The sequence below is a fragment of the Dromiciops gliroides genome, chromosome 2 (assembly GCF_019393635.1).
Source record: "Dromiciops gliroides isolate mDroGli1 chromosome 2, mDroGli1.pri, whole genome shotgun sequence".
NCBI lineage: Eukaryota > Metazoa > Chordata > Mammalia > Microbiotheria > Microbiotheriidae > Dromiciops > Dromiciops gliroides.
In genome coordinates this window covers 491487825-491509926 of record NC_057862.1, presented here as the reverse complement: position 1 = coordinate 491509926, position 22102 = coordinate 491487825, and the positions used below count along the sequence as shown (strand labels likewise).

At 37.4% G+C, this 22102-nt stretch overlaps 1 protein-coding gene across 1 annotated transcript in view; it reads right to left on the bottom strand.

Annotated features, from left to right (window-relative positions):
- Positions 1-4299: 4299 nt before the first annotated feature.
- ADAM17 (ADAM metallopeptidase domain 17) overlaps positions 4300-22102 on the bottom strand; it is a 52880-nt gene continuing 35077 nt past the window's right edge. The window contains 12 exon segments of the mRNA XM_043984844.1: positions 4300-6283; positions 7947-7997; positions 10052-10140; positions 11075-11153; positions 12992-13122; positions 15998-16132; positions 17257-17360; positions 18530-18642; positions 18645-18731; positions 21362-21420; positions 21423-21483; positions 21485-21514. Coding sequence (XP_043840779.1) covers positions 5939-6283; positions 7947-7997; positions 10052-10140; positions 11075-11153; positions 12992-13122; positions 15998-16132; positions 17257-17360; positions 18530-18642; positions 18645-18731; positions 21362-21420; positions 21423-21483; positions 21485-21514 — 1284 coding nt within the window. The 3' untranslated portion in view covers positions 4300-5938.

Sequence of the window (22102 nt, the reverse complement as noted above, 5' to 3'; positions counted from 1 at the left end):
GGGGTAACTTGGCTTAAAAACACAAAGTAAAAAATGTTAAATTTCACTTAAAATGAGACTAGAATTAATGCCAATTCTCTCTCCCAAATATCATGCAGAACCGTAATTTGCAATTTTATTTAGTGTGTGTATGTATACACACACACACACACACACACACACACACACACACACACACACCTCCCACCAGAGCTATTTATTCCCAGCATTTCATATGATGGGATTTCCTGGTTTTTAGCTCTTCTACTACAAGAGTTTAGAAATGGCAGTATATAACAGATTGGAAACCATTCTTATCAAATTCCTCCTTTCCCCTACAACAGAAACTGTCACATGGACTGAGAGGGGCTTAGAACTCATAGCGCCCTCCATTTTGATCCTAGCCCCTACAGCTTTGTCTATGGGCTTCAATCAAGCTACACAGTTTTCATTCTCAGTCTTTCTACTGAAACTAAAATCAAAGTTCCTCATACCCTCTCAACATGCTTAAACCATCTGAATGGGTGATTAATACACAATGGCTCCAGGGGGACAGGCAGAACTGAGAGCACGTGGGCAATAGTCCCCTTTGTCCCTAATTCTTCTTTACCTTTCATATTTTCCCTCAAGCTTTTACTTCTCTTTCCTAATCTTTCAAACCCATTACTCAGACTGCCTACTTTCCTTTACATTTCAAAAAGATCCCAGACTGCACATACTATTAGTAGGCCTCCACCAGTCATGGATGACCATGGATCAGCGCCTTGAAGAGCCACAGGCCACATTAAGGCTGTGCAGTCTGATATGGGAGCCACAGCTCCTGAATTACTTATAACCAGCAACTGTCGCATCCCGTGTTGTATCTGCCCCATGAGGAGTAGCTGTAGTGTCCTCTCCAGGGTGCTGGCCTGGGTGGGTCAATATGGAAAACAAGCTGTTGCCCATGCAGCAGATTTTCCCTCTCCATGACATTGGTGGATCCAAAGGAGAGGCAGAGCCAATAGTTTGGCACCAGTGCTGCTGCAGGAGTTGCCAGAGGGATGTGATATCCAACATCCAACTGCCTAAGAGACCCTGGAGCACATGCTATTATTAAGCCAATATCTTACTAAAACCCAATTTTTCCAAAGTTAAGAAGTTGATTTCAACCCAGGGGATCTCTTCATTAATTTTCCTATTGATGTGGGCTGAACTTGGAGTCAAATTGATCATGAGTCGTCCCAAAAGAATTACAAGACTCAGTTTACGAAGTTTTATTGCAATACTGTGAGTGATCACAGGGAGAGAACCAGAAAAGTGGAAAGGTATCTCTTGAATAGTGAAAGAAAAGAGAGTTATATTTATAGTATAAATTGATTTATCAGTCTCATTATAATAATCTCCACCTTGGGGAGGGCTTATCCTAATTTGGAGTTCCTGGGGTCCTAAATCAACCCCCGAGGCAGTACCTTTTTCTGTGGGGGTATGTTTTTGGGGTTTACATGTCATAAATTGAATCTGGGGACAAATTTGGCCTTTTATGCATGTCTTTCTGATTCCCATGACTAGTTTCAAAATATTATCATTATCATTTATTCCTAGTTTGAGTTTCTATAGCCTGTCAATGTATCATTGTTATAGTCTTAGGCCTTCCTGGCCTCTACCCCTGTTCCCGTTATGGGTACTGATTACCATGGATATGAGAACCTAGCATTCTGACTTGTAAATTATCCATTAACTGGGGTCTGAATCCCTTTTAGAGCTAATATCTGAATTAGAGCTTGGATCTTAGGTTTTTCTGTTAACCCTCTTTTTGGCCTCCTACATCACTATCACAAAATTCAAGTGTTTTCTAGGAAATCAAAAAGATAAACTGTCTCAATAAAGGAAGAAATTTGTGGGACGAATCCTTAAAAGAAATCCATTAAGATGTTTTTAGTAATTATGAAAACTTTTAGGAGATTTTCCATGACTTATACACAAGAGTGGGGTGCTAGCTATTCCTAAACCCTGTTAACAGACTACAAAGTTTTATTTTTAAAATCAGAATTCATACTCCCCCTACTTTTTGCTCTGCTGCTCTTTACCTTTCTGGAGTTGGGAGAAAATTGGCATTTAATAATTTACAGATTAAGAGAGCTATATTTCTCTTACATCCTTCAACTCTATTTTTTAAAAAAGCTTTTAAATTTTTAATGAATTTTAAGCAAATCACTGAAGTCCTAAAATGCTTATTTATGGTTATAATATTATTAAAAGGCCTGATCAAAATCTTAGAAGACTGTGTCAAGATAATGAAACTCAGGGGTTCATCTGGAGATTAATCTGGGCTGACTGAGTTGGGGAAGAGCCACTGACTGGCATACGAGATTGTAAGCATTATCTGGCTGGTACTTAAGGGTACTTAATGAATTCGAATGACACCAGCCAATCAGCTTGAGGAACCTCCCATTTTTGGGAGGGGAGCAGGAAGCAGGAAGCAGGAAGCAAACCCTGGAGGAGGGTTATTCCGATTTGGCTTTGAGACATCTACGGGTGGCAGAGAAGTTCAGAAGGGGGAGATTAGGAAGGCTAGATTTGCCAGGTTATAAGGAATCTGTTCTCAATCTTTCTTTCTTTTACTATTTTTTCAATAAACTCTTAAAAAGCCTAAACTCGTTTATCAGTGATTTTAGTCAGTTTCCCCCTGGGGGGACAGATTAGAAGCCACATTTAGAATTTTAAATTACACAAGACAAAAAACTTATTTTTGCAGTTTTAAACATTGTCCTGATGTCAGATATATGGCGGGGAGGCAAGACAGTTCTCTAGATTTAATCATCCTAAAGGACCTCACTTGAGATAATGGCCTTGCTCTTAAGATTTAGCCAAGTTGATAACATCTTGAAGACTACTAGGCCTTAAAGGTGTTATCAACTTGGAGACACAAGGTAAAGCTCCACCTTACTCTAGGTTCTGCCTGCTTAATAAGAATAGGTTGATGGGACACAGTTTCTGGGTAATTTAATCATTTTATTAATAGGCTGGAAGGTTATTAATAAAAGGATGGTCATTAGGAGAGTTCAGTCTATGGACCCTTCTGACTGTAGGTCTATCTTATACCAATCCAATCTAATTGGCTGACCTGATTTGGAATTGTGTTATTGACATGGGGCTTAGGATACCGAGGAATTAAGGGACTATTAAAGTTTGAATTGGCCAACTCCGTATCAGGATGGACACACCTAAGATGGGGAGATGAAATTCTATAGCAGGAAAATCACTTAGGTATGGCTACTACCTGAGCTAGGAGCCAGACATAACTCCAGAGTTCAGGACTATCATTCCAAAAGAAAAATCCCCCTAACTCTCAGGAATTTTTCCCCATTTTACCCCCAAAAGGAATTTTCCATAGTCAGGGGGTCACCCTATCTATCTTCTATAAAAGCTTTGGCATTCTTTCTGTTCTGGGAGAAGGTTTCTCAGCCATCTCCTCCCCTGAGGCTAAGTCTTTGACTTCTCTCTCAGTCACTTTCTCTAGGGACCAATAAAGGACCATTTTAATTCTAATTGGATTGTATGTAATTCTTTACAGAGGACCACCATCACTGCCTTTCCCCAGTGATATTATATTAAAATGAAGTCTGGGGATACTTGACCTAGGTCACTCAAATCTTGATAAGAATGAAACCAGAGGGGGGCAGCTAGGTGGCGCAGTGGATAAAGCACCAGCCCTGGATTCAGGAGGACCTGAGTTCAAATCCAGCCTCAGACATTTAACACTTACTAGCTGTGTGACCCTGGGCAAATCATTTAAACCCTCATTGCCCTGCAAAACAAAACACAAAAAGCAAAACCAAAACCAAAAAAGAAAGATACCAGAGAAAGAATGTAAAGCCCACCCAAGATTCCATCTAGGTGTGGTTTGGTATAGTTAAGTCCTTCAGCCATCTAGATCTGTCTCTACCCAAGATTCTTTAGTAAGTTTGGGTTGGGCTTGACCCAGATTAATTTTACAAGGAAACTGGACTTGGGATGGAGGCGGGGTTGGGAGAAAGGACTAAGAAAGAAGAGAAGAACACTAAATCCTCTGAGATATTGATTATTAATAATTATTTCTCGGGTCAGCTAGATGGCGCAGTGGATAGAGCACCGGCCCTGGAGTCAGGAGTACCTGAGTTCAAATCCGGCCTCAGACACTTAACACTTACTAGCTGTGTGACCCTGGGCAAGTCACTTAACCCCAATTGCCTCGCTTAAAAAAAAAAATTATTTCTCACAGCATTCTAGAAATATTAGCGCCTTGGTTATTATGATCTTGGATGAAATAACATTTATTACTGTTAACATTTGCCTTTCCAGTTTTATATGTAAATTACAAGGTATTTATTGGACTGCTAAATTAGGAACACCATTTTGATGTTATTAAATATTTATTAACAATTTAAGGCAAGTAGTACCAGTTCCATAGTTACAAATTCCATGCTGAGCATCTTGTTAATTCTATACATGGGGAAAAGGCAAAGACAATTTTGTTTTAAAAAAAGTCATAAAATTTTATAAAAAATGGTTATATTACATTTTCCTAGAAATTATATGGATCTCTCACATTTTCGTACACACACCCACACACCCCAGTGATCAAATTCCAAAAGTATATCTAAAACTATAGCATAATGAATAGTTAACAATAACAATACCATAAGGCACAAGTTTCAAGTATTAATGTAACAAGAATCCATGTAACAAATATATTCTTGAGAAAAAACATTTTGTCAAAGGTTTGGTTAATTTCCATTAATTTTATAAATACAAGCTGAATTAAAATATCTTGGCTGGTAAGCACTGTTTATCAGTACTTAGAAATGCTTTCAACTCCATAATTCTGTGTAAATCAAAATTAACTGTAATGATTTGATTATTCACATAGCAATTGGCAATTTTTCAGGATCCTGGGAACATCCAAAAGCAGCAAGTATTGCAAGTATATTTGCCAAACTTTCCAGTGACAGATACCACCCAGCTCAAAGAGAAAGACTACTATTTGTCTGCTTGATAAGTTGACTGATCTATAACCACATTTTAAGTTACTTGTGGCTAATTTTTCATACTTTGTATTGCTATCAATGTTAAGAATCATCTTTTCTGTGTTCTTGTTGATGCATTTTTATCAATCCAAGAGCAACACATGTCAGTCAGCTTTCCTGCCCAATGGTACAGACTCCTTTAAATAAGAGACATTTGAAAAAAGTTTTGGCAACAGGAATTCACAAAGAAGACAATAACCAGCAGATGGGGGCTAAACATTTGGAAGGCTCTTATAAAAGAAACAGGGAGTTCTAGCTCTCTGTGTGTATATATATATATATGTGTGTGTATGTGTGTACACACACAAATGTATACATGAAAACATATATGTATATGTTCATAAACACATATGTATATGTTTAAATGTCCCCTCTTCCCTCAACTGTGAATCTAGATTAACTCTTCACCAATTGAAATTATTTCTAAGATCAGATTTTATGACTATCTGCCAAAGGCTCTTGGTAACATCTGAAACCCACATTTAGATCATTTAACACAAGATTTTAGTTCAGCTCAATTTTCATTTGAAAACAAACAAAAAAAAATCTCACCTCTCTAATCAGTGCTATTAGGAATACAAAGTTAAATTACAAAAAGCAAATATACACACAGTCTGATTCAGCTAGATTTTTTGCTTTTTGCACCACAGGTTACAAGTACATTTTAAAGATTCAAAAAACCTAAATCAAACCAAAAAGCTTCAAAACAAGCTTACCTCCTTGAAAGGAAAAATGGGCTAAGACTAAACACATGATGATTATTTCAGTAAAGGAAGGTCAAACACATGCCCAGCATCTGCTGTTAAGTCACTTCCTTATTTGTCCCATTTCCTAACCAGTCCCTTGAAATATATAATGTAATAAAAATTATTTTGAACAGGTAAGTCAAGAAAGCTTGAGGCAAAAACCCTAAATTAGCATTCTGTTTCTTTGCTGTCCACTCGACTTTGGCGTTGTAATTTAAAAGAGGATGCCTTTTCACTCCTTGTGACAGGATGGTCTGTAAGATCCTCAAAAGACTTTGCAGCTGAGCTGCTATTTGGGAAAGGATCCTTCTCAAAGCCATCTTCATCAAGGACTGAATCAGTGCTCGGGTCTTCCTGAATGGTGTCCATCCTTTGGTGGTCCAGCTTTGGAGCCACTGAGGGCATCACTGGAGCAGGCTGGAGGGGCTGAAGTCTACCCGGGGGTTGAGGCACAGGAAATGGTTTGATGATGCGAACAGATGCAGAGTCCATGCTACTCAACATTTCCACATTCTGAAAAGATAGGTTTTACCGATATGGAACAATTTTATTTTTAAAAAGGTTTTATTTTCACTTTATCAAGAGGATGGAGGAGTGAGAGACTTGATTCAGAGTGACCAATGATGAAAGTGGATTTAGAGTCAGAGGCTCTGGTTTCTAATCCTATCTCTGTCAGTTATTATTTCAGTGACTGAGCAAGTTACAACCTCCCTGGGTCTCAGTTTTCTCATTTATAGAATGAAGGCAATAGACAATATGATCTCTAAGGTCTCTTAAAGGTCTAAAGCTAAGATCTGTTACAGTATCAAATAATATATCAAAATGATTCAAAACTTTCTATTGACAAAGAAAAAATATATTTATGCTATATACTTATATTTAGTGAATGGCTCTATTAAAATATCCCTTTGATATGAAGAGAAATTTACATGCATTCTCAAACCCCACCCCCCCAAACTAGAGACATATTCACATTTCCAAATTTAGGAAAATTTGCAGTTTATAGAAAAAGGCTAGAAACATCCACTTTCCTCCCCTTTTTAATATTAATCTTTTTAAATAAAAATTTTTAAAATGGGGGGGGGAGGAGGAAAGGTTTTATTTTGAAAAACTTTTCCTTACCCTCATTCAACCTAAGAAGAGTGCAATGTCTCTGAGGAAAACTTTCCTCTTTAAACTTCCATTCACCATTTTAACAATTTGAGTAAGGAAAAGAAGGAACTCATTATTAATATAAACCTATTAATAATAACATAGTTTGCCTACTATTCTAAAAGAACAATGCAACCAAAATCTGACAGGATCCTAGATTCGGCTCAAGAGAAGCATCATGAGATAACTTAATTCATCGCTAATTACCCAAACCACTCCACGAGGCTGGGGGTGGGGTGGAATTAGGGTGGAAAATGGTCTTGTCTCTTTAGATTCTTAGATCTCCCCGAAAATTCTAGTATTTATTAAATCCCAGCATCATGAAAGTTTTTTTCTTTTATCCAACTTCTCTATCCTGCTATAGCTTTCACTCTAAATTTTGTCACCAAATAGTGATAAAGTCCCTATGGGGAATCCCTATATTGAGTTGGACCATCTGAAAATCTAAGCATATGAGCTAAATGTTTGTCTTCAGGATAGTCATATCAACATCCTGGCTTGTGTACTGCAAAAGATCTGAAGCTACCTTTTCACATTCAAGTCAGAGGAAAATTCTCAGCATTATAGACTTCCAAGTGTAAAGGATCCGGTCCATTTAGTCAAACCCCCTTCATTTTACAGATTTGGAAACAGGCCCAGAGAAGTTAGGTGACTTACATAAGTATTGTAAGATTGTACAAGATCACATAAGTAGTTAAGTGGTAGAGCCTGGATTAGAACTCAGGTCCTCTGAATCCAAATCTGGTACTTTTCCCACAATACCAGTGTTTCTCTTAGTCTGATGCTACCTTCACTTAATTCATGCAGGAGATAGCATTTAAGAAAGACTTTGAAAGATGAGTGGAATTTCAACAGGTAAAGATGGGGGTGGGGGGTTTGAAATGAGGCATTTTAATCATAAGCAAAATTGTAAGCAAGGACACAGAGACACACAAACATTGGTCAACTCCAACATAAGTAGTATGAGAGAAAGGTATGAGTACACCAAAGACATATTATCTCTCCATGTACATAACATACTTACACTGGGGTGAAACAAAGACAAAGACTCATACTCTTTATCCAATTTCTTGTCCTAAAAGATAAATTTAAGCTAAGTAAACATTTCTTCAAACAAAATTAAGCAATACATAAAAATCTTTCTGCCCACCCCCAATTTAGGCCATTTCCACAATACTAAAAGGAATGCTTAGAAGGATTGTCAAACCACCAGCAAGCCCAGTGGGTGAATGGCTCTTCAAAGAAAGCTTTATATCATTTGTCATCAGCAAATGTGAAGCATTAAAAAAAAAAAAAGCTTTTATACCATTAATGAATACCATTATCAGTAGGGTCAAATGTGACCACAGGTAAGACTTCCTGGCAATATTTCAATTCACCCTCTTTCTTTCCAGACAAGAAAATGACAAAAGGCTCTAGAGGCTTTACTGATAGTTTGTCTTGTTCTCCAGTATAACAACATAATAATAATGCAAAGCAGTGTTGAGATGGAGGAATTAATGGGGAAATGTAGAAAAGAGTATTCAAGGCAATTCCTCAAGTATTTTCTCATAGGCTAAGTTATATGTATTAAGAGCACAACTGACCACATGACAATTCAAATGTAAAGCAAAGGTCATTTATTTTGTAGGTGTGTACACATTTCCAAAGAGTCCCCTGAAAATGTAGCTATGCCTACATATGCTCATTACCACTTCCCTCCCATCCCTGACCCTACACCTTCCTGCTTCTAATTTCTTCCATGCCCTCTTCAATGAGCAGTCATCCCTGTGCTGAGTAGACCACATAGAAGAACTGGGCTAAGATCAAAGAAAGTCTTTCCAGAACACAAGGGTCATTTAGGTATCTGCCAGATAAAAACATTTCCTGAACCATGCTGTATCTTTACAGAACTAAGAATCAGGATTCATGCTCTTAATGGTGGTTGGCAAGAACCTGCTTTATGGCTATAAAGTTGATCTTCCCACATGTGCCCCACTTAAAAAGTAATGATCCTTGGGGGAGGCTAGGTGGCGCAGTGGATAGAGCACCAGCCCTGGAGTCAGGAGTACCTGAGTTCAAATCTGGCCTAAGATACTTCACACTTACTAGCTGTGTGACCCTGGGCAAGTCACTTAACCCCAATTGCCTCACTAAATCCCCCCCCCCCAAGTAATGATCCTATTTTTTTTTACTGGGGGCAGGGGGCGCAATGAGGGTTAAGTGACTTGCCCAGGATCACACAGCTAGTGTCAAATGTTTGAGACTGGATTTGAACTCAGGTTCTTCTGAATCCAGGGTCTGTGCTTTATCCACTGTGCCACCTAGCTGCCCTGATGATCTATTATTTATTTTTTTTCAAGTGAGGCAACTGGGGCCAAGTGACTTGCCCAGGGTCACACAGCCAGCAAGTGTCAAGCGTCTGAGGCCGGATCCGAACCCAGGTACTCCTGACTCCAGGGCTGGTGCTCCATCCACTGTACCACCCAGCTGCCCCCTGATGATCTATTATTAACTGAAAATTACTATATGAAAGGCAAATTTAAAAAACAGTAGGAGTTTTCAAGTGGGCCCAAATCAGGAGATCTGGGTCTTTGTGTCCTCTCTAAAATGGAGAAAACTACCTCTCTATATCAACTACTCCACACAAAAGTCAAGCTGAAAAGCATTTTGAGTTCCTCAAAGTTTTATTGCAAGGGGCACAAGATGCACTTATTACTAGACTAACTTGGTACATCCAGAATTAAATAAGTAACAACTCGGAGATGGTTGCTTGAGGGATCTCTGCTTACACTTAAGTGGTTTTGAAAATGTTTACTTGGACCACCTTATCAGAGTCTCTTAATGCTTATGGCTATGTTTTAAAACTAAAGTAAGATGTAAGATCATGGATTGTTAATACAGCACTCTTCTGCAAAATAAGAGTAGACTAACTGGATTCTTATTAAGACAATGCTCTTCAAAGAAATTCATGTTTTGACTAATATAAGGTCATAGCAGTGAGAAAATGTCCCAGGAACATTCAAGATTAGATGGGGAAAAGTTTTGCACAATATTTTGCCAAGATCAAATTTTGCTTAACCTTCATAAAGTACGGTGGATTGCTGTATTCAAAATTAAACTCATAAACACTAAAAGATTGTGACTTACCACACAATGGACAAGAATGCTGAGGGGAATCCACAAAATCAAGGAAAAGACGAGGACTGAACCAACAATATTGTCTGCTAAAAACTTCCCTGTGAATAATTTGAAAAACCGTAAATGTCCCATGTCAGTATTTGACTAATCCAAAACCAGTGTGAGCTGCCTTTTTCCTATCAACAGTAGTATCAGACCTATAATTCTTTGTTATAGAAATACTTCATTGAGAAGATATATATGAAGAATGTGATAAACTGAAAATCTTATTGCAAGCAAGTACTTTTTAAGTCCTTTGAGGTACCAGCTGAAGACTGTTTAAGCAACATTAAAAGGCTGATGCTAATTCAGATTGTTATTGGTACTCAACTACTCAAGAACTAATCAAGAAGCCAATCCTTACAGAATATGAACCATGCTGTTCAATGAGGGCTACATATTAATATAAAGTCCGAGAAGCCAATACCATGCATTCATTTCTGGAAAATTAGCTGACATTCAGTGTCAGTAAAATAATGGCTCCTAATCAAATTATACACTGTCCTAGAACAAACAGGATTATATTATGTTTGTAGGGATACATTATTTTATAAAGGAAAACAATGTTTTAGCCCTGAAAAACTTGATTCCCACTACAAAGAACGACAAATCTACATTACTGCAGTTTTATTTGAAGTGATCAAACTGCTTTATGATAAATGTGCATGAGGCTTCTATTTCTTCAATCTTATGATTCTAGTTAGCAAGTCTGAAAAAAAATCCCACCTTTTCTGATTTCTTTTATATATATATATACACACACACACACACTAAATTCTTGATTGTTCACAAATGTATTTATCCAAAATAAATCTTACTGTCAAGTTTTTAAATGATGCACCAAGCGGAGTATGTGGATAATTCTTTGTCACTATAGTGGGTCTCTTTTAAGAACAAATTTTAAAGCACTTAACCTCCCTATAATTAATCTTCCAAGAATAGTGAAAGTTCTCCAGTGTTCTTCATGAAAATACGGTACAGGAAAGCACATACCAAATGTATTGATGCTCAGCTGATCAATGAAATCCCAAAATCGCTCTATTACATCCTGTACTCGTTTTTCACATTTACCCTTTAAAGGAAAATGTTAGTATGAGTAATTTATGCAACAAACACCAAAAAACAGTCTCAAAGTTCCTTCAAAGGCCAACAAGATGACGAAATACACAGAGTGCTGGGCCTGGAGTCAGGAAGACGACTAGCTATGTGACTCTGAACGAGTCACTTTTTGCTTGCTTACCCATCTGTAAAATGAGGATAATAATAGTACCTACTTCTCAGGGTTCTTCTGCAGACCAAATGAGACAATAATTTTAAAGTGCTTAGCACATAGTCTGCTATATAAATTAGCAGTATAATTATTAGTATTATGACTACTATACAAAAACCTAACTGCACAGACCACCTAAATTTAGCACCATAAAAGTAGACAACTAACTAGAAATGTTTTTTGTTTGGTTGGTTTTTTTTGCAAGACAGTCCCTGCTTTTAGGGAGCTTACATTTTTTGGGGGGTGGGGTAATGAGGGTTAAGTGACTTGCCCAAGGCCACACAGATAGTGTCAAGTGTCTGAGTCTGGATTTGAACTCAGGTCATCCTGAATCCAGGGCCAGTGCTTTATCTACTGCACCACCTAGCTGCCCCTGAAATGTTTTTTAAATGAAAAAATTTGCTTCCTTTGTATGCATGTATATGAGAAAACGTACAGAGTGTGTGTGTGTGTGTGTGTGTGTGTGTGTGTGTGTGTGTATTTGTATACAAAAGTATCTATGGAAAATCAAGGGTTGTTTTTTTTCCTTTTCTGGCTTAAGTAGGCAGAATTTTGATTCCTGACAACCAGTGATGAAGTGTCCTATCCCACTTTCTGACAACAAGATGACAGACTCATTGTATAGAATGAGACATATTTTGGCCATGGCAAATGCAGAAAATTTGTTTTGCTTGACTATGCAGATATGCTATGAGGGATTTGCTTTTTTTTTTTTCTTTTTCAATGAGAGCAAGAAAATAGATTTTTGTTAAATAAAAAAAATTAGATCCAATAAAACAAAAAACTAAGTTCATGGACACCACACTAATGAAAAAGGAAAAAGAAAATTAGGCCACCAGTCCACTTCTGTTTCACTTAAAGTCAAGTCATTTTATATTATAAAATATATGGTATAAAGTATGCATAAAATATAGTATAAAGCATAGGATACTATAGTATAGCACAGTATATATCATATAGTATAGAATGATATACTGTAAAGCATAAGGTAATATGATATACACAGTATAGTATGGCATAATAAAGTATATCATAGCACATTAGAGCAAAGTACATTATCATATGGCATGTATTAAGCCAGCATGGTGACCTCACTTTGTCATGTTATTGTTCAGTCATGTCTGCCTCTTTGTGACCCCATTTCTGGTTTTCTTGGCAAAGATATTGAAGTGGTTTGCCATTTCCTTTTTTAGCTCATTTTATAGATGAGGACACTAAGGCAAATAGGGTGAAGTGACTTACCCAAGGTCATACAGCTAGTAAGTGTCCGACGAACTCAGAAAGAAGAATCTTCCTGACTCCAGGACTAGCACTCTATCCTAAGCACCACCCAGCAACCATCATTTTGTCAGAATGAGTGACACTGTAATATGTCATTTATCATACTATCATTATATATCACCTAATTTGCTATATCTAAAATATGACATATATGACAAATAATAGAAAACAGAAAACAAGATCTATCATGTTTTACATAATATATGATTGTACATGCAGAACAAGTCAATTATCACACGCCAGGGCAGTACATGGCTTATTTCCTAAGCATAATAAATGACGACATTTTTAAGAAACAAAAATTTCCAGGCTGTTTGGGGCCGCCAGATTAAGGACATGTGTCGGACATACATACTTACATTCATGTCACAAAATCCCACAGTACAGGGCTTTCCTTTCCTCAAATATAAGAAGTTATTATAAGCATCAAGGTATGGAACACATCGGCCAGATTCATCCCTACAGCACACTTTGCAAGAGTGGTCAGTTTCTAAAAGAGAAGACATTGCATGTCATCAGTTGTCCATTTTCTTCCTTCTTCCCTTTCTCTTACTGACCACACAACACTCTCAAGAAGAGGAATTACTATGTCTTTAAAAGACAAAATAGGGAAGGGGAAGGGAGAGAAATAGTTAAAACCTATTTTCACCTCAGTTAATAGTTTCTCACCCTGCTCATCTCTAAGAGACAAATTTATAATAACTATAGTAAAATAATCCTCTGTGACCCTTGCAGCCAAAAACCCCCCAAAATTGCATAGAAAAGTAACCTCCCATGTTCAGTATAAAACTTGCAATGGAACCCAAAATTTCCTTTAGGATTCAATATGCCATTAAGTTTGTTCAAAATGCATGTTTTCTCACAGCATGACGAATTTTCTCAATACCTGTTTATAACTAAAACTATTAATCTTGCCAATTTAAACCCCTTACTTCTTGGTTTAATGTCATTTCAAAGAACTATGAAGTATGAATACAGATTGAAGCAGACTATTTTCACTTTTTGTTGCAGCTTTTTTGTTGTTTCTTCTTTCTTGTGGGTTTTTTCCCCCTTTTGTTCTGACTCTTCTCTTACAACATGACTAATATGCAAATATTTAACATGAGTGTAATGTATAACCTATATCAGACTGCTAACTGGCTGGGGCGGGAATGAGAGAAAAAATCTGCAACTCAGATTCTTACAAAACTAAATACTGAAAACTATCTTTACATATAATTTGTTATAATGTTCATATAGTTCTTGGATTTGTCTTGGCAGGTATACTCTCAGGTATTTTGTTTTTGCAGGGCAATGAAGGTAAATTGACTTGCCCAGGGTCAAGTGTCAAGTGTCTGAGCCTGGATTTGAACTCAGGTCCTCCGGAATCCAGGGCCGGTGCTTTATCCACTGTGCCACCTATCTGCCCCCTTTACATATAATTTGAATAAAAATAAAAGTCAGGTAAAATGGAAAAAAAAAAGTCATTTCAAAGTATTATTACTTGAGCTACCAATATAATAAAGGCTTTTTCCGATGCCTTACCATGAGGTAAGGCTCTGCATTCTCAGGTGCCTGTTACTACCTGACAGGGGCCATTTATATACCACTCCCTCCCACTGTAGAGTTTTCCTCACAAACACCTTATAAGGAAGAATTGTTGTGTGATCAGGGACCAGCTATTTCACCTGAGTTTCTCCACCCATAAAATGGGGATACTTGTGGTACGTACCTCAGGGGTCTATGGATTAAATTCTAGTTTAGACATTATCTTTGTAACACACTTAAAACTTGAAATAAATCACTATTACAGCTGTTATTATAGTAACCTCATTTTGTAAATGGGGAAATTGAGGTCTTGAAAGGTAAAGTGACTTGTGAGGATTCCCCCAGGAAGGAAAAAAGCTAAGATTTATTCCCAAACCCCAGCTCTACACCAGGACTCTTTCAACATGTGACATGACCCCTACCATGATGGGGGCAGGCCTAACAGTGAGCAAGAAGAGGGTTCTTGTTCCTCCGTTATGTTTGCCAGAAGTTTTGATATCATAGCCAGGACACCAAGCTCCATTACAACACTGTAATATGTAAATGAAATCAGAAAGGAGTAGGCTACCCCTGCACAATGAATCAGGGAATACTCCAAGTGAAAAACCTCAAGTAGGAAAATCAGCTCGCTGAAGAGCACACAACTAAGTATATCACACAAGTTATCGAAAGACAGTTGTGCTATGAGAATTCTTACATTTGTAAAGTACCAAGCTTCCTTTAGTTCAGAGCCCTTCGAATCCTTCACTTACATATTAATAGCTCCAATGACCATGAAAGGACTAATTATTTCCATTTTATAGATGCAGATATTAAGGCTTGAATAATTAGAAGTCAATCAACAGGCTAGCAAGATTATCATTTTGGTCCTCAGGCCAAAGCTCTTGCCACTAGGCTATACTGTTTCATCATAATGAACCCAGTAATCAACTGAGGTTTCTGTTTCCAGGAATATTGGGAAGGATTGTGTGGCAATCCTACCCCCATGAGAGGGTAATGTACTCTATGTTTTTGGGTTTTTTTGGTGGGGCAATTGGGGTTAAGTGACTTGCCCAGGGTCACACAGCTAGTAAGTGTCAAGTGTCTGAGGCCAGATTTGAACTCAGGTACTCCTGACTCCAAGGCCAGCAGTTGTCAATCTACTGCGCCACCTAGCTGCCCTTGGGTAATGCACTGTAAACCCTCTTCCCCACTTCTGGGTTTGGTGGCATTGCCATTCTGTAGCAGCAGGTGAAGTCAAGCATTTTCAATCTCAGGATCTGGTGATTTAGTGCTGGACATTCTGGACACATGTGAAGACAACCTAAGCCCAGGGAAAATGACTTGTCCCCTAGGCAGTGAGTAGCAGATCTGATGCCAGGCCCTCGCATTTCAGACTGAATGTTCCTTCCAAGATACCACGCTACCTTTCAGAAAAACAGATCAGATTAGCTATTATTTCTTGACTTCATCTGGCATGGAGCCTTGAAGTCAGAAACAGAATATGTTCTGAATCCCAGCTAACACTTAATAGCCACATAACCTTGGACAAATTCTTTCTCTTGTCTGAACCTCAGTGTCCTATCTGTAAAATGACAGGACTGTATTAGCTGAGCTCTTTAGTCCTTTGTGGTTCTAAATCCCATGACATTAAATCAATCCTATCTGATTAAGAACAAAGCAGGAAAATATTGAGGAATGCTGCTGAAATGCTATTTCATAATTAAGAGGCTTTGATGATCTTGTCAATTTATACCCTTGGTTTGTTCTTCCCCACTGCCTCCAAAGAAAGAGTCTGCTGAGTCAGAACCACTTTGATGCCTTTTCTAATGTCAAGAACAACCGGTTATTTTGCTCACCATTACATGCACAAGACTGGAGATTCTTCTCCCTCTCACAGAAGGGAATACACTCTCCATCTTTACACTTTCCTAAATCCAAGCAAACAGTATCATCTGCAGCATTTCCAGGAGGGGGGCATTCACTGCTGTTACCTAGAAACAAAGGATTATAGAACAGAGATTACTGGAATCAAATATTTCTCTCATCCTCCCAACCATCTTATAGGCATGTGATCTACAGGTACATGATATATTTTCTCATGAGAAGTAAAATCCTACAAAAGGCATGACCTAGCTTCTCAAATGCCCTAATACTACCTTAATTTCCTCACTGGTATAAAAATAAAGATATCCGCATTTCCTCTGCCTCAAGTGGATGGAAAGTACTTTGCAAACTTTCAAGTGCTACAAAAAGCTGATCCATGAATTATGCAGAACAGCATAGAAAAAAGCGAGCTTCTTATAATTCAGCATGATCCACCACACAAACAGTAGCTAACTATATAAGAAGGGATCAAATTTGTTATTCCCAGGGCTCAGCTGGGCCACATTTTCAATATAACAGCAAAACCAGTCAAGAATATTATCTGACAATGCTCTGTGGAAGTGTCAGACTTTAATGAACTAGACCCTATTTCAAAGAAGACACACTGAGGTTCATTTTAAAAGTTTGAGTGCCCATGGTGATTTTCCCTCCTTTTTTGGGGGGTGGGGGCAATGAGGGTTAAGTGACTTGCCCAGGGTCACACAGCTAGTAAGTGTCAATTGGCTGAGGTCGAATTTGAACTCAGGTCCTCCTGAATCCAGGGCCGGCGCTTTGTCCACTGTGCCACCTAGCTTCCCCCTTAAGTGTTTTGTGTTTTTTTTTTTTAAAGATTAAAAAAAGATAAAGGCTCATACAGTCAGAAAAATTATCTTAGAAGTCCTTCAGTACTATTAAGATGAAAAAAAAAAGTATTTCTGGAAATCCTTGCTAGAATACTGACAGTATACGGAAACCATTTTTTTAAAAGTGAAGAATGGGGGCAGCTAGATGGCGCAGTGGATAGAGCACCGGCCCTGGAGTCAGGAGTACCTGAGTTCAAATCCGGCCTCAGACACTTAACACTTACTAGCTGTGTGACCCTGGGCAAGTCACATAAATTGCCTCACTAAAAAAAGAAAAAAAAAAGAAAAAAAAAAGAAAAAAAAAAGTGAAGAATGAGCAACTGAGCTAAGAATTCTTGGCACACATTGTTTGGTAATCAAACAGAAAGAAAACCACTGTGATAAAATACCTGTACAGTAGGATACGCCTTTGCAGGTAGCATTAATGGCTTCTTGGCACTTCTTCTCAGCTGTCTCAAACTGACAGTTTTTACAGCAAGGACTATTTCTATCGCTGGGAGAAGAGGATTTGATGGGAAAGTTAAAACATGAATAAAAGTACATTTTCAAAATTAAAATGATTTCTTTATCACCACAACTGAACCCTCTGCAGCCATTGTGGTCTATCCTTTACAGATAAATCCCCTCCAAATCCCTGTTCTCCATTACTCCACAACCATTTCTACAATGTTTCAGTTCATCTACTGCCTAGAGGTTTGGCCTAACTGTGGCTATACCACTCTCTACACTTCTGAACATATAACAAATCTTTCCATACAGTTCTTCAGTCTTAATTTTTATTGGATCAACAAATGATTAAAGGAACAGATCTTATGAAATTCATTTGTTAACTGCTAATTATCTAATATATAAACCTGCTGATTTTTCATCACAAGGGTTTATTTAGATAGTTCTTTAAATGGTATTTCAAGATCTCCCCCCCCCCCCATATTCAGCCAGGCATTGATCTAACTATTTGGCTGGGCTGGGGAGGGAAAAAGAATGAATATAATACCCTTAACTAAATTTCCAAAGTGAGTCACTGTTTTAGGTTACTTACTCCCCTTAACTCCTTTAAAAAAAAAATTCTATTTTTATTTTATTTTTTTGTTGGGGCAATGAGGGTTAAGTGACTTGCCCAGGGTCACACAGCTAGTAAGTGTCAAGTATCTGAAGCTGGCTTTGAACTCAGGTCTTCCTGAATCCAGGACCAGTGTTTTATCCCTCTGCTTAACTCTTACATTATAATAGATGATCTAAAAATCGAAAGCAAGCTATATTTACAAAAATTTGAAGATGTAGAATTGTTACCCTATGCAAGGGCTTCTTAAACTTTTTCCACTCTGGACCCCTTTTTGCCTGAGAAAGTTTTAGATGCCCCTGAGTATATAGCTATATGAAATAGGTATACATAATCTTTTACTGTTGCGAATTTTTTCATGATCCCCACATTGTTATGTGATCCCATAAGGGGTTGTGACCCACAGCTTAAGAAACTTTGCTCTATGCAACAGAAGTATATTATACAATTAAGTCATTACTATGAACAATACTTTAAAGATGTGCTCAAGAGGCAAGTGGCTACCTTTAACATTAGCATAAGACCACCACCTTTTTCAGTCTCATTCATTTATATGGAGCTTCAGAATTTCTAATCAAACTATATGGTTTAACAATGCTCACCTACACTGAACTCCTTTTTTCAAAGTACAGTTTGTATTGCAACAGGTATCATTGTTCAGATACATAATGCCAGGATCACATTCTTCTCCTTCATCCACCCTGGAATTCCCAACATACATTGTTTGTTGCGTTCTTGAAAACACTTCCCGAGCCTACTTTCGATAGTCTTGAAGATGGATTGTTTACTGCAGTTTGAAAACATCTTAAAAACAAAATGCCACATAAGCCCAAATTGTAAGAGTTCATTCCCATCTTATAATATAACTCATTCTTTTACTCAGTGACAAGCAATAGTATTTACTGTGAAACCTGTAATAAGATATTGTTCCAAAAGTGCCAAGAGGCTTACCAATGTTATTTCTTTTTTCCCTTTTCTTTCTTTTTTTTTAAACCAATGTTATTTCTAAGTGCCATCTGTTTGGAATTCCAACCCCTTCCCTCCCTGCAACAAAGATGTTGAAAGGATAGGTTACGCATGGTAAAGCTTTTTAAAGAACTTCAGAGAATGCAAACTATCATTATGAAACGGATGAATTATTCCTGCTGGCCAACTACACCAAGGGAAGAAGTTACATTGTTCAGATATGGGAAGAATTAGATTTACTTTGTAATTCTATGTATTTTATTTTATGCATTTAAAAACATTAATCTGAGAAAATTGCCATATGACATGCAAGAACTGTAAGAATGCAACTATAAAACTTCTCACACAAATAAAGTCAGATCTAAACAACTGGAAACATATTAATTACTCATAGGTAGTCTGAGCCAAGATAATAAAAATGACAATCCTACCTAAATTTATTTATTTATTTAGTGCCATACCAATTAAACTATCAAAAAATTATTTTGTAGACCTAGAAAAAATAATAAAATTCATCTTGAAGAACAAAAGCTCAAAGATATCAATTGAAGCAATGAAAAGAAAATGCAAAAGAAGGTGACTGAGCAGTACCAGATATCAAATCATATTACAAAGTAGTAATTATCAAAATAATCTGGTACTGGAATAGTATCTATATGATTTATGGGCAGGGGAAGAATTTAGGACCAAAGAAGATGGAGCATTACAAAATATAACATAATTTAGATTATAAAAAAAAAAAAAGATTTTGTACAAACAAAACCAATGCAACCAAAATTATAAGGAAAGCAGAAAACTGGGAAAGAATTTTTGCAACAAGTATCTCTGAAAGGCCTCATTTCTTTCTTTCTTCTTTTTTTTTTTTTTTGGTGAGGCAACTGGGGTTAAGGGACTTGCCCAGGGTCACACAGCTAGTAAGTGTCAAGTGTCCGAGGCCGGATCTGAACTCAGGTCCTCCTGAATCCAGGGCGGGTACTTTATCCACTGTGCCATCTAGCTGCCCCTAAGGCCTCATTTCTGAAATATATAGAGAACTGAATCAAATTTATAAGAATACAAGTCATGGGGGCAGCTAGGTGGCGCAGTGGATAAAGTACCCGCCCTGGATTCAGGAGGACCTGAGTTCAAATCTGGACTCAGACACTTGACACTTACTAGCTGTGTGACCCTGGGCTAGTCACTTAACCCTCATTGCCCCACAAAGAGGGAAAAAAAAGAATACAAGTCATTCCCCAAGTGATAAATGGTCAAAGGATATGTATGAATAGGTAATTTTACAAAGAAATCAAAGCTATCTATAGTCATATGAAAAAATGCTCCAAATCACTACAATGCAAATTAAAACAACTCTTAGGTACCACCTCACATTTATCAGAGAGGCAAATATGACAAAATAGGAAAATGCTGAATGTTGGAGGAGATGTGCGAAAACCGGGACATTAATCCACTGTTGGTAGAGTTGTGAACAGATCCAACCATTCTGGAAGGCATTTGGAACTATGCTCAAAGGGCTATCAAACTGTGCATACCCTTTGATCCAGCAATACCACTGCTAGGTCTATATCCCAAAGACATCCAAAAAAGGGAAAAGAACCTATTTGTACAAAAATATTTACAACAGTTCTTTTTTGTGGTGGCTAAGAATTGGAAATCAAAGTAATACCCTTTAATTGGGAATGGCTAAACAAGCTGTCATATGATTGTGATGGAATATTATTGTGCTATAAGAAATGACAAGCAAGATGATTTCAGAAAGGCCTGGAAAGACTTACATGAATTGATGTATAGTGAAGTGAACAGAACCAGGAGAACATTGTACACAGTATATTGTTGGTGAAGAGCTGTGAATTACCTTAGTTGTTCTCAGCAATATAATGATACAAGAAAATCCTAAAGGACTAAGGATGAAGCATACTATCTACATCCAGAAAAAGAACTGATACTGACTGAACACAGACTGAAGCATGCTATTTTCATATTCTCTTTCATTTTTTTTCTTTTTGAGTTTTCCTTATATAAAATGACTAACAGGGTAATGTTTTATATAATCGTGCTAAGCTAAGAAGTCTGTAGTTTATCTAGAGGCAACAAGTCCACTAAAGATTTATGAGGGAAGGGCAATGACATGATCAGATCTATTCATTAATGAAATGATTTTGTATGGGGATGATTTGATATCACTTCTACAACTACTTCTCTATAGAGTTTAAGTATAAAAACAAAAACAGAGGAGAAAGAGTTCAATAAACCTTACTTCTGGTTATGAAAATAGTTCAAATGACACCTTTAACTCGATAATCAAATGTGATTACAACATGCATTACTCTTTTTTTTTAAAGGAGGGAGATTGAAAGGTCGAGTCCCCCCCTTTCTCAACCTTAGGCATTGGAACATTTTTAATATTCTTTCCTAATATGAAGCAAGTTCTCTCCCCTCATTATCAATATGAAAAATAAAGGGCTACATACCTTATTATTCTCATGGTCTCCCCTCACAGCTATTGGATACATAACATATTTTCCACCTGATCTTCATTTGGGGCACATTCTGCTAAGCCATCGGGATCATGTTCTGCTCCAAAGTTGTGGCCCCAATTCATGAGTTGTAACCAAATCAGCCTCCTTAAAGATAGTGCAAAGAATGTGGTATAATTTCCCAACAATAGATTGTATGCCTATGACTGCAGCTGAGTTTCAACAAATATGGAAACTCAGGAAGATTATGTTTCAGTTGTGCTTCTTAAGGTTCTGAGTATTTAGAATGTATTTATCAATTTAGAAGGTGATATATGATTATTAATAGGGCCTATAGTGTCATGATATATGGAGTGAATGTTAATCAAAGGAATAAATATAAACAATAACAACAGTAAAATTTCAGCTCACTTTTCCATACGCAACAGAAACATATCAAAAGGTTCTATTACAACATAAAGATTTTAGATTCAAAAGTAAATAGGGGCAGCTTGGTGGTGCAGTGGATAAAGCACTGGCCCTGAATTCAGGAGGACCTGAGTTCAAATCTGGCCTCAGACATTTAACACTTACTAGCTGTGTGACCCTGGGCAAGTCACTTAACCCCAATTGCCTTGCCAAAACAAAACAAAACAAAACATTAAAATAGAAAGATAAGTAGATTTGTAATCAGAAGACCTGAGTTTCAAGTTCTGCTACTTAATACTTATATGACCTTGGGCAAGTCATTTCCCC